This window comes from Chenopodium quinoa, unplaced genomic scaffold (genome assembly GCF_001683475.1).
Source record: "Chenopodium quinoa cultivar QQ74 unplaced genomic scaffold, ASM168347v1, whole genome shotgun sequence".
Lineage (NCBI taxonomy): Eukaryota > Viridiplantae > Streptophyta > Magnoliopsida > Caryophyllales > Amaranthaceae > Chenopodium > Chenopodium quinoa.
This window is the reverse complement of record NW_018742953.1, coordinates 311,129-330,140: the sequence shown is the minus strand read 5'-3', so window position 1 is coordinate 330,140 and position 19,012 is coordinate 311,129. Positions and strand designations below refer to the sequence as shown.

The 19,012-nt window shown below is 40.6% G+C and overlaps 1 protein-coding gene across 1 annotated transcript; it reads right to left on the bottom strand.

Annotated features, from left to right (window-relative positions):
* Nucleotides 1-3,775: 3,775 nt before the first annotated feature.
* On the bottom strand, nucleotides 3,776-6,716 carry LOC110728679. The gene is made up of 3 exons (XM_021908320.1): nucleotides 6,467-6,716; nucleotides 4,535-5,987; nucleotides 3,776-3,926 (listed from the first exon to the last, which is right to left on the bottom strand). Exons 1-3 carry the CDS (start codon nucleotides 6,714-6,716, stop codon nucleotides 3,776-3,778), a joined length of 1,854 nt encoding a protein of 617 aa, XP_021764012.1.
* Nucleotides 6,717-19,012: the final 12,296 nt, after the last annotated feature.

Here is a 19,012-nt window from a genome sequence, read left to right as displayed (position 1 = left end):
AAGCTTTCTTAAGGTGTTACCGCAGAAGAACCTTGTCGATCGTATAGGACGGTCTATAAGGGTCTTATAGACATCCCAAAAGTGCTTGTTCGGAGCGATGATGCCATGATCATTGATGCCGGGTGGAGGAGGAAAATTAGAAGATGAAGATTCACCTGTCCTCTTCCTCTTGGACTTGCCTTTGCCAAAAAGATGCATTGTGAATCTACAAAATCACCAAGAACTAACATTAGGAAGATTCAATCCAAGAGGAGACACAAGAAGGTTGCCAAGATAAAAAAGTGTATGCAATGAGAGTAAAAGCCATGAGTTGTGAAATAGATGTAGATGGTAACAATAATATAATTCAAGGCATTAATGGACATTTATAAACCAAGGCATGAGCTAAAATTCCTATGGAAATCATATGCAAATCCTAAGAAAGCCTAGGCGAATTTGGGCATGATGTCCCCTAAAATTCATGAAATTCACTCAAAACTGATCAAAATCAAACCAAGAACAATGAGTAATAATCACAAAATTACATCCAACTTAAGAATTTCTCAATCAAAATGTAGCATGAGCAACCTAGTGAAGATCAACATATTCAAGAAAATAATTTGAAATCATGAAAAATCAAGGCATACATGCATATTCATCATGAAACAAGTTCTTTATCAACAACCAACCAATTACAACAAGGAAATCCCAAGAACCACATAAATCAAACAAGCCATGACTAACAATTTCAATTATACCACAATTCATACTTGAACATGTAAAACATGGTAAAACTAAGAGAAATTGAAGAAATGAACTTGCAAAAGCTAGAATAACCATACCATAATTGATTGGAAGCAAGTAGAAATCCAAAGGTTTCAAGTCACTATAACCCTAGAATTTGGGGAAAAATTGAAGAGATTGTAGGAATTGAGTAGTGGATGATAAAGAAGTGATAAAGAGAAGAGATTGGAGTGATTTTTATGGAGATTTGAGGTTGAAGGAGGGGTGACAATGGAGTTTTAGAGTGAGAAGGAGGAGAGAAGAGAGAGAGAGGGCCGAAAGTATGAAGGAGGAGTGAGAAATCTGCGGCCCTCGCTTTATAATTTCTGGGAGCTTACTCGAAAAAGGTTCGGCCGGACCATGAAACAGTTCGGTTGAACCATCAGAAGTTCGACCAAACTTTTGAAAAGTTCGGTCGAACTTCAAAAGTTTCCAGAATCTCGCAGATTGCAGCCCAATTTGACAGAACAGGAGCATCCGAACTCTTGGGAGGTTCGGTCGGACCATCAGAGGTTCGACCAAACTTTTGAAAAGTTCGGTCGAGCTACCGGATTTTCCTGAATCTGACAAATTGCAGCCCATTTTGAGTTCTAGCGCAAGAGCAGCCGAACTCAAAATTGGTTCAGTTAAACTTTTGAAAAGTTCAGCCGAACCTATTTGGAGTTCGGTCGAACTCCCCTAAAATCCTCAAATTTGAAATATTTGCACAAAACTTCTCCTTAAGACACACTAAAATACCACACAATCATGCCAAAAGTACATGGAAAATGCATTCCCTTTGAAGGCAAGGCAAACAAGAATACCAACACAAACCAAATACACAAAACCATCAATCCAAAGTTGTAGAAAGAAGAATGAAAAACATCAAGAAAATAGAATAGAGGAGGGTTAGAAACTCGGGTTGCCTCCCAGAAGCGCTTCTTTAACGTCAATAGTTTGACGACTTCCTCACTTAGGAGGTAAGATTATATTGTACCAACTCAATCAAACCAACATGAGCACCCTCGTAGTAGAGCTTGAGGCGATGCCCATTGACTTTGAACGATCTCAGTCCATCAAAATCTGAAATTTCCATGGCTCCATGAGGGAACACTTCTTTGACGACAAAAGGACCACTCCACCTTGACAAATGTTTCCCGGGAAACAATTTCATTCTTTAATTGTAGAGAAGTACCTTGTCACCCACAAGAAATGTCTTCTTTTCAATGTACCGATCATGTCATTCCTTTGACCGGGCCTTGTATACGCTAGCACAATCATAGGCATCCAATCTAAGCTCTTCTAGCTCATGCAAATCCAGCAATCTTTGCTCTCCTGCACTTCCCAAATCGAAATTTATTTTCTTTATGGCCCATTGTGCTCGGTGCTCAAGCTCCGCCGGAAGATGACAAGATTTGCCATACACAAGTCGGTATGGGGTTGTGCCTATAGGGGTCTTGAATGCCGTTCTATATGCCCAAAGAGCATCATCAAGTTTTTCCGACCAAACTTTTTGATTCCTTGCAACCGTCTTCTCAAGAATCAACTTAATTTGACGATTGGACACTTCCGCTTGCCTACTAGTTTGTGGGTGATAGGTCGAACCAAACCGTTGATGAACTCCATGCTTCCTCAATATTCTTTGAAAAGCACTATGCACGAAATGTGAACCATTATCACTTACCACCGCTCTAGGAATCCCAAATCTCGGAAATATGACTTTCTTCAACCCATTTTGAGACATAGTCGACTGCCACAAGGATGTATTGATTCCCATGAGAAGAAGGGAATGGTCCCATAAAATCAATACCCCATACATCAAATACCTCCAACTCAAGTATTGGTTGTTGAGGCATCTCATTTCTCTTGGATATGTTGTCCGTTCGTTGACAACGGTCACAAGTCTTCACAAACCCCCAAGCATCCTTAAAGATGTGCGGCCACCACAAATCGCTTTGCAAGATCTTCAAGGCTGTTTTGTTTGTCCCCATGTGGTCTCCACAAGGATCGGAATGGCACATATTTAGCACACTTTGCACTTCTTCATTTGGAACACACTTTCAGAGCAAACCATCTACTCCCCTTTTGTAGAGAATGGGGTCATCCAACACATAATGTCTTGCTTCTCTTTTAAGTTTCTTCCTTTGATTCTTGGAGAAATCGGGAGGAAACTCCACACATGCCAAGTAGTTCACCAAGTTGGCGAACCAAGGAAGCTCTTCCTCATTCAAGACATAAAGCACATCATCTCGCAATTCATCACATATGGGGACCTCATCATCACTTGCTTGCACATTCTTTAAACGGGGAGATGGTCCGCAACTACATTCTCAGCCCCTTTCTTGTCACGGATTTCAACATCAAATTGCTGGAGTGATAGGACCCAACGAAGAAGACAAGGCTTGGACTCTTTCTTTGCCACAAGGTACCTAATAGCCGCATGATCAGTGTAGACTATAGTTTTGAAACCAATGAGGTAGTTCCAAAACTTCTCAAAAGCATGTACCACGGCAATAAATTTTTTCTCCGTTGTGGTGTAGTTCTGTTGAGCTTCATTTAAGGTCTTGAACATGTAGTAGATCACATGAAGTCTCTTTTCAACTCTTTGTCCAAGCACACCCCCAATAGCTACATCACTAGCATCACACATAAGCTCAAAGGGCAAATCCCATCTTGGCCCTTGCACAATAGGAGTAGAAATAAAAGCTTGCTTTAACTTGTTGAAAGCATTGAGGCACTCTTCATTAAACATGAAATCAGCCTCCTTTTGAAGAAGAGCATTAAGGGGCCTAACAATTAGTGGGAAGTCATTGATAAACCTTCTATAAAACCCCGCATGCCCAAGAAATGATCTTACTCCCTTCAAATTGAGAGGGGGTAGTAGCTTCTCAATTACTTCAACCGTGGCTTTGTCCCCCCTCAATTCCTCTGTTGGAGATCTTATGCCCAAGGACAATTCCTTCCTCAACCATAAAGTGGCACTTTTCCCAGTTCAAGACCAAATTACCTTTTTCGCATCTTTCCAAGCGCTTGCCTAATTTGTCAGGCAATCCTCAAATGAAAGGCCACCAACCGAAAAGTCATCCATGAATACCTCCATTTCCTCTTCAAGCATGTCACCAAATATGCTCATCATGCATCTTTGAAACGTCTCGGGTGCATTGCATAGACCAAATGGCATTCTCCTATAAGCAAAAGTTCCATAAGGACAAGTAAAGGTTGTTTTCTCTTGGTCATCCAGGTTTATGGGAATTTGGAAGAAACCCGAATAACCGTCGAGAAAGCAATAATACTTGTGCCTAGTTAGTCTTTCAAGCATTTGATCTATAAAGGGGAGGGGGAAATGATCCTTTCTGGTAGATGTATTTGGACGTCTATAGTCTATAAACATAGCCAACCGGTCACCGTCCTAGTTGAGATGAGATCACCTTCCTCATTCTCAACTACGGTCATACCCCCTTTCTTAAGAACAACATGCACGAGGGAAACCCACCTTGAGCTCAAAATGGGGAAGATGATGTCGGCATCTAGGAGCTTGGTGATTTCCTTCACCACCACCTCCCCCATTTGAGAGTTGAGTTTCCTTTGCCTCTCTATGGATGGCTTTGCGCCCTCCTCCAACGTTATGTGATGCACGGAAATAGCGGGACTAATAACCTTGAGATTATCAAGGGTATAGCCCAAGGAATTTTGGTGGTTTCTTAACACACCACATAATATTCTAGTTTGGTGTTCATTCAAAGATGCATTCACAATAACAGGAAACATGGAATTGGGTCAAAGAAATTCATACCTAAGGTGTGATGGTAGAGGTTTTAGCTCTACCATAAGCACACCCTTACCTTCCTTTGTAGGGGAAATCTCCATAGCATGTTTGGGTGTGATTCCCATGCAAGCTTGCTCAACATTTCCTTCAACATTCTCATCAAGCAACTCTTCATACAACGCCATTTCCTTGCTTTGATCACCTATCTTTTCCTTGTTTAATAAGACATTCTCAAGGGCATTGTTAGTAGAGAACAAGTGCTCTTGCATAGAATTCACAATACAATCAATGGTGTCAATTTTCATGCATTTCTCTAAAGTAGAACTAGGATATTTCATGCTTTCATTCAAATCAAACTCAAGAACCTCTTCACCGAATTTGAGTGTAATTTTAGCACTTTTCACATCAACCAAAGCACCAGAAGTAGCTGGAAAAGGTCTCCCTAGAATGATAGGATTATGCACATCCTCATCCATGTCTAGCACAACAAAATCAACCGGTATAACAAACTTTCCAACCCTTAGAGGAACATCCTCTACCTTACCCTTAGTGAATTTGATTGATCTATATGCTAATTGGAGGGTAATGTTGGTAGGAAAAAGCTCCCCTATATCAAGTCTTTGGTAAACTGTATATGGCATAAGGCTAACACTAGCCCCTAAGTCACATAAAGCATTATCATTTTGTATTCGATTTATGGCAAAAGGAATGGAAAAGTTACCCGGATCTCCTAACTTTGGAGGCATCTTGTTCATTATGATAACACTACAACTTTCAGTGAAGTTCACCGTTTCAACAACAACACAACTTCTCCTTCCACTCACAATATCCTTTAGAAACCTAGCATAATTGGGCATTTGTTTTATGGCATCGGTAAAGGGTATTGAGAGGTGGACTTGTTTCAAGGATTCTAGGAACTTACCAAATTTCACATCTAGCTTGTGTCTCACAAACTTATGAGGATATGGAAGTTTTTGCAATTGTGTTGGTTCCTTCTCTTTCTCTTTTTGTACTCTCTTTTCTATTTCAATTTCTCTTTCATTTTCAACTCTAACTTCTTTCTCAACTTCATCACCTTTTTCGTTTCCACAACTTCTCTCATCTTCTTGCTCAAACTCACTCTCAAGGGACGGTTCATTCATGGTCACTCTCTCATTGGTTTTCTTTGGCTTACTCTCCTTCAACAACTTCCCACTCCTAGTAGAAATGGCATTCACCTGTCTCTTGGGGTCAAGCCCTTGGGGTTGAAGTTTAGAAGTTCTAGTTCCTTCTTTAATGGCAGTGGCTAATTGGGAGATTTGGGTTTCTAGAATTTTGTTGTGAGTCATAACCTCATTGAACTTCTTGTCACTAGTGGCCATGATGGTATTAAACATTTTGGCTTGGGTTTCCATCATCTCTTCTAGGCTAGACTTTTGTGGAGGTGCTTCAGTGTAATAGTTGTCTTGTTGTGCTCTAGGACCTCTCACATTGGAATTAGCTTTTTGGTTGTTAAAGCCACTATTACCATTATTATTCCAATTGTTCCTGTTATTAGAACTCCCCCCTGGTGGTATTGGCCTTGATTCCCATAATTCCCTTGATTATTATGGTTATGGTTACCATAACCACCTTGTTGGTTGTAGTTACCTTGGGGATTTTGGCCCCTTTGGTTTCTACCACCCCATGAATTTTGGTTATGATAATCATAATAATTTCCTCTTTAATTATAGGAATTTCCCCCTTGCCCTCTTTGATTAGGTGGTAAATATCTTTGATTGTCATTCCTAGGTCTATTATCATAAGATAAAGCATTGACATGTTCATTTTCAAGTTCATTACCATTCTCATATTGGGGTTGGGGATGAGAATCATAAGTGCAAGAAGAGGTGTCATGATCATATGATCCACAATTTTCACAAAATAAACACCCATTTGGCATGTTATTAGATGTAGAAGTAGAAGGGTTAGAACTCATACCTCTCCCCTTAGATTGGGAGGGACGCTCTTGTTGTGAAGAGGAGGACTCAAGCTTCGCCTTGATTGATGTCATCTCCTTGCCAAGGTTGGCGATTTGAGACGTCAAATTATTGATGGCGTTGAGATGATCAACGGAGTAAACCGCACTCCTTCCTTTGCTTGAAGACTCCCTCTGTCCTTCTTTCCAATCCATGTGGTGTCTTACCACATCTTCAATGATCTCAATCACTTGCTCTTCGGTTTTATTCATGATTGGCCCACCGGCTCCCGCATCCAAGCTTGTTTTGCCTTGAGGACTCAAGCCTCCATAGAAGATTTGTAAAACTTGGTATGTTGAATTGGGATTCCATGGTGAGGGCACTCTCTTTGGTACTCCTTGTAACTCTCCAAGCTTCGTAGATAGTCTCACTAGCCCTTTGTCGAAAACCTTGGATCAACGCCCTTACTTCTACGGTTTTCTTTTGAGAGTAAAATCTCCCTAAGAAAGCCATGTTAACCCCATCCCAAGTTCTCAAGGAATTGGGTCTCACCTCCTTTTCAAGCCATTCAAGAGCCCTTCCTATTAAGTATAAAGGAAATATCTTTAGCCTCACAAACTCTTGAGTGACCCTATTCACCTTGACCGTGTTGCAATATTTCTAAAACTCGTTCAAATGTGCAAGAGGGCTCTCGTGTTTTGCTCTACTAAGTTGTCTCCTCTCAATCAAATTTATCATTGCGGGACGAATCTCAAAATCATTGGCCTGGGTGTTTGGGGGAACAATCCCACTCGAAGCTCTATAAGCTCCCGGAGTTCCCAACTCCTTCAAAGGTCTTTGAGGTGGTGGCTGTGGATCACCCATATGGTCTTGTTGTTCCTTGAAGTTGAACTCTCTAGTTGGGTAAGTAGTTAACGGCGTTGAACCGGATCTCCTTCTCCTTCTTCTTCTAAAAGTTTGTTCAATCTCGGGATCGTAAGGCACCAAAATCCTGTTATGGGTTCTGCGCATACACACTCAACAAGTGCAATTAGTAGCAAGGCTTTAAGTGTAGCCAAGAAGAAAACACTTTTTGTGTTTTTTTTTTTTTGTGAACTAGACTCAAGCAATCAGATAGCAATCAACAACACCGTTCCCTGGCAACGGCGCCATTTTGAACGCGTGTTAGAACAGTCGCACATTCCACACTCATTCAAACACATTTATAAGCAAACATCTCACAAACCAAGCACAATGATAAGTAAGAGTTTGGTCCACAAGGAACTGGATGTAATCGCTAAAGATCTTAATACGCAAGCTAGTTCGAAAACTTTTGTTGATTAGTGGTTCGTAAGTAGACAAACAAACTATTTTTCTAAATCAAGTAATTAAAAGTACTAAGGAATGGGATCCACTCAACCATGGTAATCAAGCATATTGGGAGCAAATAGAAATAAGAGATAGCAAGGACTATATGTAAAACCAACCTCATGCAATTAGGAAAACAAGTCACACTCCTAAACATAGATCCCTCATTAGTTTAGCAATAGGAGATACATAATCAAATTGCAATAAGTAATGACATACTTAATCTACATTTCCATGTCAAACTAAGCATAACATGCCATCAAGCTCCGAATTCTAGGGTAGTTACTCCTATCATGGAGAACTAATAAGCAATCTCATACAATCAATTTAATCACAAATCAAACATCAATACTTCTCCCAAGTTTACTTAATTATGAAAGGAATGGTGTCCTTCCAATAACTATATTATACTGATAAAGGGTTCAGAATTATCAGGAAGCTAATTTTTCAGTGAGATCAAGTGATCGGAATTCCTGGGTGGAGGCCGCTTCCGATTAGTAATATTAGTGAACAATTAATATTACAGCTTTGTCTTGACTGAACCCTTCCGGTCGAACCCAAACGAACTGCCGATACGAAGGATTTGATGAGTCACTAGAGTATTACGAACACAAACGTCGGATATCGAGCCTGGAGCGTCGAGACCGAGCGTCGCAAAATCAACAAGCACCAAGTTTGAGTAAAGCCATAGCATCACACTTTCCTAGCCATGTGGTTGCTAGGCTAGCTCGAGCTAGCATGCACCTCGCATTGCTAGGCGCAAGACTAGCATGCCATGCGTTCTAGACGCTAGTACCCTGCTGCTTTCACAAGACTAGGCCTTGCCAGCACTGGCGCAAAGCATGCGTAGCTTGCTAGGCGCTTTGCATGGCAGCACGCTGCGCAATAGCAAGCAAGCTCGCAGGCAACACGGATGCGCTGACTGGGCTGTGCGTGCTTGTTGCGTTGCATGGCTGGCTTCCCAGCCTTGGTGCCAAGCTCTAGCTGGCAGCCTAGGCAGCCAAGGCAGGCTGCCAGCCTGCCCTTGTCCTTGGTGCCGGTTTGGAGATGTGGGGACCAAGGCTTGGAGCCAACCCTTGGGGAGCAAGGCAATGGTCCCCCCCTTGGTGATGGTCCTCACCTAACCTCTCCTCTCCATATGCCACTTGTTGATTGTTGATTGCATTATCTTTTAATTTATTTTTGATTTAAATAAATTAGTTAGAAATGCAAACTATCCCACATTGATCATGAACGGGAGTGCAAGTTGCATTTCTCTATAAATACCCCATGATTGGGAATTTGGAAATCAACTTAAGTGGTACTCAAAAAGGAATCTCTAATTATCAAGAAAACCTTTAAGTTCGTAAAACTCTAGTTTTATCTTTGGTCAAGTCTTGACTAACCCTCGAGACGAAGACCGTTCTGGTCGGGTCGTGGGTACAAGTTGTTGGATGTCGTCACGCTTGTGAGGCTTTAAGCTTAGAATTAAGAGCTCGGTTTACGAGCGAAGCACGCTTCAAGGGTATAACATCTTTCTCCCTTCTCTTAATTATTGTTTAATTATGTTTACGCATGCTTTATTGCTTTAATTATTGGGGCGGGTCTTGGGGGGTTTCTATTCCGCGTAGAGACGGTCTCTACGAAACCCTAAAGCGGTATCGGAGCCGCGTTCTTTTTAATTATTGCAATTTGTAATTAATTAAGGTGGTTTAAAATGGATTTAAATTTCTTGTTGTGCCTTCTAATTGGATTAGAAGCTCGTTTTAATTATTTTAATCTCGTATTTTTTAAAAAATTTTGGCTAACGAACCCAGATTTTGACTCAAAAATAGTGATATTTGGGTGGAATCGATGTTTTAAATCGTTTCTGATCCTTTCAAGTTTGTCCAGAAGCCAAAATCCACCCAGAAATATTTTTTTCGATGGTTTTTTCGTTTTTGACGAAAATTTTTAAATCTTTATGGCTTGATTAATTTAAGCATGTCAAGGGTAGATTAAATGCATTGTTGCATCCCTAATCTACAACAATTTTAAATCCCTTTAAGCATGGTTATGAAGTCATAATGTGTACTTAAGTTGGTATGTTCAATTTTTACATAAACTTGTCATTTCACAATCATGCAAATCAATTGCACTGAATGTGAATGTGAAATTTTAAAGTTCCTAGTATATTAAAGATCCAATCTTTAAATGTTTAAATGGTTGGAACTTTGATTCTAAATTCCATGTTGAACTAATGTAGGATTTAGTCATTTTTGGTTGATTAAAATCCTTAAAGTTTAAGTACTTGTGATTAAATCATGATTAATCTTCATATTGGAAGATGTAATTTTTTGTCATTTTGCACAAGTTAAAAGTTGGAAAAATTTTCATTGGATGAGTGGTTTTATTTTCCAATTCCCTACTTTGTCAAAACTCAGTATTAATTTACATGTTAGTTAAATTGATTATGGGTATAGCCCTTTTTCAATTTTAAGCATCAAGAAAGACCTAAATTGTTCAAAGGTAATTTTGGATGATTTAGGCTTGTGCACCATTAAAATTGAATTTAATTAAGTTAGACTTGTTTTATTTTCACTTTTGCCTTAAGTTAATTCTAAAATAAATTTAAAATTAATTTTATGTTACACATAAATCGAGATTAAAATCCCGAAAAATGGCACGCAAATCGGGGCAAGAACATCCAAGCGCAACTAAGGCTAGCCGGGCTGCCCACGCAGCCCACATGTTACTGCCTTAGGTATGCGCATGGTGCCTAGCCTCGTAATGCTGCTGTACTGTGTGGCGAGGCTCGTTGTGTGCTGCCTGTTGCTAAGTGCGTAGGCTAGGCTGTTGGAGTTGCTTGGGCAAGCTGCTGGGCAGCATGGCAGCAAGCCCCAGCCAGCCTGCCATACGCTGTCAGGCGCCAGCAAGCATGCTAGCATGCGCACCATGCGTTGCGTGTTGCTAGTGCCGGCTAGGCGTAGCGTGCTACGCTGGGCGAGTATGCTAGCACCCAGCATAGTAGGCGCAACACCAAGGGCTGCATAGCAGCCGTAGTGCGCAGCCCACAAGTTTTTTGGTGGGTCGTTTTTGCTAAATTTTTGGGCTATGACTTTTGCAAAAGTTTTGCCATTTTAATTATTTAATTAGTTAAATTTAAACGAGGCTAGGCCTCAGTAGCTCCGGCACTTGCAATGTATTTTGACAAATTATGGGTTAAACCGGCTTAATTAATTAGATTGATTAAGTTGGATGCGGAATTTAGTAGGAGCTTCGGAAATTTCGTGAACGAATTGCACCTTAAAATTCATAATATGTTAAACAACTTTGACTAGTTTTAATTAGGCGTGTTAATCGGATTAACCACCTAAGTTAGTTACTAGTTTTCGCGTGTTGTGCATTGTTACTTGTTTTTCGTCGTAAAATGCATGGGCCATTCACATATAGTGAATGGGTGAATGAAAGCTTGTTATGTAACAGGGTTTTGAGGAAATGGCAACTAGTGGGACCCGACTAGGATTGAAAATACGGACTGCGTTCCGTTACGTATTTTTGTAAATCTAAATACGGTTCGCGTACCGTTGAGTATTTTTGTACCTTAATATTTAGATTAATCTTATTCGCAGTAATTAGAAATTGCATGCTTGGCGGAGACGTCTCAAGACGGTGTTTTTCCATGAGGTCGAGTCAAGATGATGTTTTGAAGACCCTTGAGGACTTGAAGATTCAAGGGGTCATGCTAGTTGCCAAATGCATCTATTTTATGCTTTATATATTATCGTGCTTATATATATATATTTGAATGCTAGATGCATGTTTAGGATTTCAAAATGTTGCGATGATTAGTTAAGTTCACTTAAATCAACCAACATAGAAACCCTAGGTCCCTATAATATTGAGATTAAAATTTTTCGTTCCAAGAACAACACTTACCGAACTAATGCGCGTACGTGATGGGCTACGCCAAAGCGAGGCATCATTACTTCCCTAGGAACATAAGGTATACTAGGTATACAAGTTGATCTTGGATAAGCTCAACAATATCAGTAAGGAGTCCTTAGATGTCGTGGCAAAAGAGATAAGATGTTAAGGATGCATTAGATGCGACGTTTTATCAAACCAAGAGTAGCTTAGAGCTATTAGCAATTGGAATGCTTACCCTAAAATATTAAGTGTTAAGACAAGCCAAAGCATGCTTAATCACTTTTTGATTTTTGGGATCTAGGAATCATTTTATTCTTGCCCAAAAGGGAAAAATTATTAATGTGTGGATAAAATGCTCAATAGGATTGGATGTTTGCATATACGTTTTAAAATTCAAACTTATTGATTATATGAATGGTTTTTCATTTCAAATTCATTCAATTGTAGAAACATGTCTACAAGTAACTCAAACAACCAGTCTTCATTACGCTCAATTCGACATGGAGAAGTTGAGTGGGCCAAATTTTCTTGATTGGCAAAGGAATATGTGTATTGTTCTCATGCAAGAGCAAAAGGAATACGTCCTTGATGGGGAAATGCCCGACACACCCAATGAGGAGGTCACCCAGGCTGCCCTTAACCGATGGCAAAGTGCTAATCGGGATGTCAAATGCATCATGTTGGCCACTATGTCTCCGGACCTTCAAAAGACTTTCTTTGAAAAGGAGACGACTTTTAAGATCATTTATGAGCTTCAGAATATGTTTTAAGAGCAGGCCCGAACTGAAAGGTTCGAAACCCACATGAAAATCCTTGAGAGCAAACTCAAGAAAGGAGAGTCGGTAAGCCCACATGTTCTTAAAATGATTGGATTGTTTGAGAACATGGAAAGGCTCGATGTTGGGTATTCAACCGAGATGGCAATTGACATCATTCTCAACTCGCTGCACAAAGGCTACGATCAGTTCAAAATGAACTAGAATATGCACAGCATGGAGAAAACTCTCACCGAGCTTCATGGTATGTTGAAGCAGGCCGAGCAAACCCTCAAAGATGAGGGAAAGCATAATATTCTCATGGTGAGAAAGGGCAAGCCATTTAAGCGCTCGAGCAAGAAGAAGAGCTTTAAAGGGAAAAAGAAGAATTTTCCGCCTAAGTCAAACACTACCAAGAGCATCAAGGACAAAAAGGTAGCCTCTTCCAAATCCGACTCCGAATGTTTCCACTGCAAGAAGAAGGGACATTGGAAACGAGACTGCCTCAAATTCAAGGAAGATAAGAAGAACGGCGTCGTTGCTTCTTCATCAAGTATTTTTGTTATAGACTTAAAATTTGCTAGCAAAACATCATGGGTATTAGATACCGGATGTGGCTCACACCTTTGTTCCAATGCTCAGGGACTAAGGATAAATAGGAGGCTAGAGAAGGGAGAGGTCGAGCTTTGGGTCGGCAATGGAGCCAAGATGTCTGCCGTTTCCGTTGGAACTCTCAGTTTGTCTTTGCCCTCTGGGCTTATTTTAGAACTTGACAATTGCTATCACGTTCCTAGAGTTACTAAAAACATTATTTCAATTTTGGCATTGGATGCCAAGGGTTTTGAATTTCGAATTAAGAACAATAGTTGTTCATTTTATTTCGATAATGTTTTATATGGTAAGGCATATTCAGAAAATGGTCTTTATGTGCTTTCTCTACATGAACAAGTTTATAACATTAATGATACTGCCAAAAGGGCTAAGACCATTGAGTCGAATCAAACCTACTTGTGGCATTGTCGTCTTGGCCACATTAACGTCAAACGCATCAAGAAACTTCTACAAGAAGGTGTTCTTGACTCATTCGACTTGGAGTCGTTTGAAAATTGCGAAGGGTGTCTATTAGGAAAGATGATAAAGCAGCCATTCTCCAAGTTGGGAGAAAGGGCAAGTGACTTATTGGGTCTAATACATACGGACGTATGTGGACCAATGAGTACACCCGCAAGGCAAGGTTATCGATATTTCATTACCTTTACTGACGACTATAGTAGATATGGTTATGTCTACCTTATGTCTAATAAATCTAAATCCTTTAAGAAATTCAAAGAATTTTAGAGTGAAGTTGAAAATCAACTTGGCAAGAAAATAAAAGCACTTCAATCGGATCGAGGTGGCGAATATTTGAGCCATAAATTTGACGATCACTTGAAAGAAAATGGTATTCTTTCAAAGGAGAAATTGAACCTTGTTAGACATGGTTCGATCAATGATGGGTCTTAGTGAACTTCCTATTTTTATCAGGGGACATGCGCTACTAACTGCGGCACTAACACTGAACCGTGCTCCGTCAAAAGCTATCGAAAAGATTTGGGGTTTCAAAGCATATGTCTAGCGATTAATTTCTGACAAGCTTCACCCAAAATCAGATAAGGGTTTCTTTATGGGCTACCCAAAAGAAACCAAGGGGTATTACTTCTACAACAAATCCGAGAACAAAGTCTTTGTTGCTCGAGACGGTGTCTTTTTGGAGAAGGAACACCTTTCCAAAACGACAAGTGGGAGGAAAATCGAACTCGGCGAAGTTCGAGAGGACGAGCAACAATGTCAACCTGATAAAACTGACAATCAAAATGCTTTAGAAGCAGTTGATAAGATTGGTCAGAATCAAACAGACAATGTAAATGCTCAACCTATTACCCTTCATAGGTCGCAACGGCCAAGATCTCAACCAGGCAGATACCTTGGTATTGTCTTAACCGAAGATCGGGACATCCTAGTCATGGAGATGAGCCAGCGACATACAAACATGCTATGACAAGCCCCGAATCTGCTAAATGGCATGCGCTGAGATGGACTCCATGTCTGAAAATCAAGTCTGGGACTTGGTAAATTTGCCCAAAGGTTACACACCTATCGGTTACAAATGGATTTTCAAATTGAAAATAGATAAAGATGGAAATGTATCAATATACAAAGCTAGACTGGTGGAAAAAGGATACAGGCAAATCCACGGGATTGATTATGATGAAATCTTTTCACCAATCGCAATGCTTTAATCCGTCCGGATCATCCTAGTGATTGCTGCATATTACGATTACGAAATATGGCAAATGGACGTCAAAACCGCCTTCCTTAATGGGATTTTGGAAGAAACTGTGTATATGACACAGTCGAAAGGTTTTTTTTATCCAAGAAATGCTGGAAAGGTATGCAAGCTTAAGAAGTCTATTTATGGACTAAAGCAGGCAAGAAAAAGTTGGAATCTGCGATTTGATGAAGCCATCAGTAAGTTTGGTTTTATCAAGAATCCAGATGAGTCTTGTGTTTACAAGAAGGTCAGTGGGAGTGACATCGCATTCCTAGACCTATATGTCGGTGACATATTACTCATTGGAAACAGCACAAAATTACTAGAGTCCGTAAATGGCTGCCTGGGAAAGTTTTTCAACGAAGGACTAAGGAGATGCACAATACATATTGGGCATCAAGATCTATAGGGATAGAGCTAAGAGGATGATTGGATTAAGCCAGAGTACTAACATTGATAAAGTACTGGCACGATTCAACATGGAGAATGCCAAGAGACAGCACCTACCCATGTCCCATGCCGTAACTCTCAGAAAGAATCTGTGTCCACAGACACTTGTTGAGCGGGAGAGAATGAATCAGATTCCATATGCTTTGCTAATTGGATCGATCATATATGCCATGATATGTACTAGGCCTGATGTATCGTACGCCTTAAGTGCTACGAGCCGATACCAATCAGACCAAGGAGAGGCGCATTGGACTGCGACCAAGAATATCCTAAAGTACTTGAAAAGGAACAAGGATAAATTCGAGGTCTATGGTGGCCATGAAGACTTGATTGTTGAAGGTTACACCGACGCTAGCTTCTAGACTGACAAAGATGACTTCAAGTCACAGTAAGGGTACATATTTTGCCTAAATGGAGGAGCGTTTAATTGGAAGAGTGACAAGCAAAGCACCACTCCAGATTCTACAACTGAAGCCGAATACTTGGCAACTTCGGAAGTCGCTAAGGAGGCAGTTTGGATTTGTAAGTTCGTTAGTGAACTTGGTGTTGTACCCTCCATCAAGGGTCCAATAGATCTCTATTGTGACAACAATGGAGCTATTGCTCAAGCCAGAGAGCCAAGAGAGCACCAGAAGGTCAAACATGTCCAAAGGCGATTTCACATGATAAGGGAATGGAAATTCGAAGATGAAATCAAAATTTGTATGATCGGGACGGATGACAATGTGGTCGATCCTTTGACTAAACCTTTGCCTCAAGTGAAGCATAACAAGCACGTCGAGGAATTGGGAATCAAGCACGTTAGAGATTTGCTTTGAATTCCCTATACATGTGTTTTAATTAAACTAGATGTCTTAATGTAAAAAACTATGTTGAAACCATTCATTTATGGAGTAATCAATTTTATGCAAAATTACTATTCACTCCATTGCTATTTAATTGTGGTTTAGAATTAAATAATGAGTCCATTCGATTTCTGAGAATATTCAAAACAGGGTATCAAGACCATGTCTTGGATAAAGAAACACCAGTTAAGTGAACATTGAATATCTAAATAGAAAATTATCTCTAATCAAGGTCATTTAACTAATGGACGATCAATGACCACTAGAGATTTGTGTGTAGTATGATTTACAGCACCGTTTCTTATGCTGCAAGGACATAGTAGTCATAAATCATTTGCACAAGTGCTAGTTTGGAACTACACCGGATTGACCTATGAGAGTACTTTAAGAGATTCAAAATTGTCATAAGTACTCTTCTCATTATAACTATCGGAACCTATTTCCTCAACCATGAGTATTGTGAAGTTCTCTTGTTTGAATACTAGTCTCTTTGATGTTGTCAAACGTCTGCCGTAACTGGGGATTATAACGGGAACACTCGGGAGATTAGGTCCTCTTAGTAAGCGAGGCTTACAGTACAAGACTGGGAATAACCCCCTATTAACAATAGGGAATATGTCTTTGTTGTTTACAAGGCCGCTCGAAGAGCGAGACTATGAAAATGCATGGTCGTGCTCAGATGGATTTTAGAAATCATCTGCTTATATATTGACAGTCGAACTCGGAGATCGAGAAACACTTCTGAACGTAATAAGGATGACGAGGATTCTTAACTTATAGTTCATGAAGAGACATTAAGCGACATAGGAAATGGGCTATACACTATATGCACACTTGTCCGTTCGGGCAAGTGGGAGATTGAAAAGAATGGCGTCCTTTCAACAAGTGTATTATTCTGATAGAGGGTTCAGAATTATCAGGAAGCTAATTCTTCAGTGAGATCAAGTGATCGGAATGCCTGGGTGGAGGCCGCTTCCGATTAGTAATATTAGTGAACAATTAATATTACAACTTTGTCTTGATTGAACCCTTCCGGTCGAACCCAAACAAACTGCCGATACAAGGATTTGATGAGTCACAAGAGTATTACGAACACATACGTCGGATATCGAGACCGAGCGTCGCAAAATCAACAAGCAACAAGTTCGAGCAAAGCCGTAGCATCACATTGGCCTAGCCATGTGGTTTCTAGGCTAGCTCGAGCTGGCATGCACCTCGCATTGCTGGCGCAAGCCTAGCATGCCATGCGTGCTAGGCGCTAGTGCCCAACTGCTATCGCAAGGCTAGGCCTTGCTAACACTGGCGCACAGCATGCCTAGCTTGCTAGGCTCTTCGCATGGCAGCATGCTACACACCAGCTAGCAAGCTCGCTGAGCTGTGCGTGTGTGTGCGTATGCCTTTGCATGGCAGCACGCTATGCACCAGCCAGCAAGCTCACTGGGTTGTGCGTATATGCGTATGTGTGTGTGTGCCTTCGCATGGCAGCATAAAGCATAGCTCAATGGGCCTCGCCTAGCAGCAGCAGCATGCATGGCTCGCTAGCAGCACCCATGCCCTGGCTGGGTTGTGCGTGCTGGTTGGCTGGCATGGCTGGCTGCCCAGCCTTGGTGACAGGCGCCAGCTAGCAGCCTTGGCAGCCAAGGCAGGCTGCCAGCCTGCCCTATTCCTTGGTGCCGGTTTGGGGATGGTGGGACTAAGGCTTGGAGCCAACCCTTAGGGAGCAAGGCAATGGTCCCCCTCCCCCCCCCCCTTGGTGATGGTCCTCACCTAACCTCTCCTCTCCATATGCCACTTGTTGATTGTTGATTTCATTATCTTTTAATTTATTTTTGATATAAATAAATTAGTTGGAAATGCAAACTATCCCACATTGATCATGAATGGGAGTCCAAGTTGCAGTTCTCTATAAATACCACATGATTGGGCATTGGGAAATCAACTTGAGTGGAACTCAAAAAGGCATCTCTGATTATCGAGAAAACCTTTAAGTTCGTAAAACTCTAGTTTTATCTTTGGTCAAGTCTTGACTAACCCTCGAGACGAAGACCGTTCGGGTCGGGTTGTGGGTACAAGCCGTTGAAGGCCGTCACGCTTGTGAGGCTTTAATCTTAGAAGTAAGAGCTCGGTTTACAAGCGAAGCACGCTTCAAGGGTATAACTTCTTTCTTCCTTCTCTTAAATATTGTTTAATTATGTTTATGTATGCTTTATTGCTTTAATTATTGGGGCGGGTCTTGGGGGGTTTCTATTCCACGTTGAGACAGTCTCTACAAAACCCTAAAAATTAACCATTAGGTTGAGTTTCACCCAACCCCTAGGAAAGAGAACTACTCACAATTCATTGTAAGTAACATGCAATGTTCCAAGTTGGGATTCTAAGTAATCCTTAAATTGGGGAAAAGTGATTCACTATGGATAAAACTAACATGCAACAACAATTTATCAAGATTAAGAGAGATTCAAATGACTTACAACAACAAAATAAAATCAGAAAATAAGTAGAAACAAGTGGAATAAGTTACTATTGAAGATTCAAAATGTTGAATAAATGTTAAAAATCTTAAAATGAACCTTGAAGTTTGCTTCTACAATGATTAGATTTTTGAGTTTCCAAACTAGATCATCAACTAATTAAATGAACTAAGGTGCTAACTAAGAGAGAGTTTTTGCTGAAAACTATTCTATTGTTTTCTAATCTCTCCCTTTAAAACGTTCTAAAAAGGAACTTAAATAGTCCGTACAAAGTCAGCTGAGATCGGGAAAAGGTCCGACCAAACTCTGGGTAGGTTCGGTCGGACTCAGGGTAGGTTCGGTCGAACTCTGGGTAGGTTCGGTCGAAACTCCCTGATCCTTGTTTGGTCGAACTTTTGAGGTTCGACGCCTTCTGAAAAATTGCTAAAAACTGGTTTGAAACTGCCTCTTTTGCACCTTAGAGGTTTGGTCAAACTTTTCAAAACTTTGGCCACACCTTGG

Bases quoted from the DNA above. Each gene is read 5' to 3' on its own strand.
- LOC110728679 (XM_021908320.1), bottom strand. From the start codon at position 6,716: ATGAATAAAACCGAAGAGCAAGTGATTGAGATCATTGAAGATGTGGTA. The intron at 5,988-6,466 runs GTATGAGTTCTA...ACAACCAAAAAG, and splicing joins CTCCCAATCTAAGGGGAGAG to CTAATTCCAATGTGAGAGGT. The intron at 3,927-4,534 runs GTATGAATTTCT...TTTTGCTTATAG, and splicing joins CCTCTACCATCACACCTTAG to GAGAATGCCATTTGGTCTAT.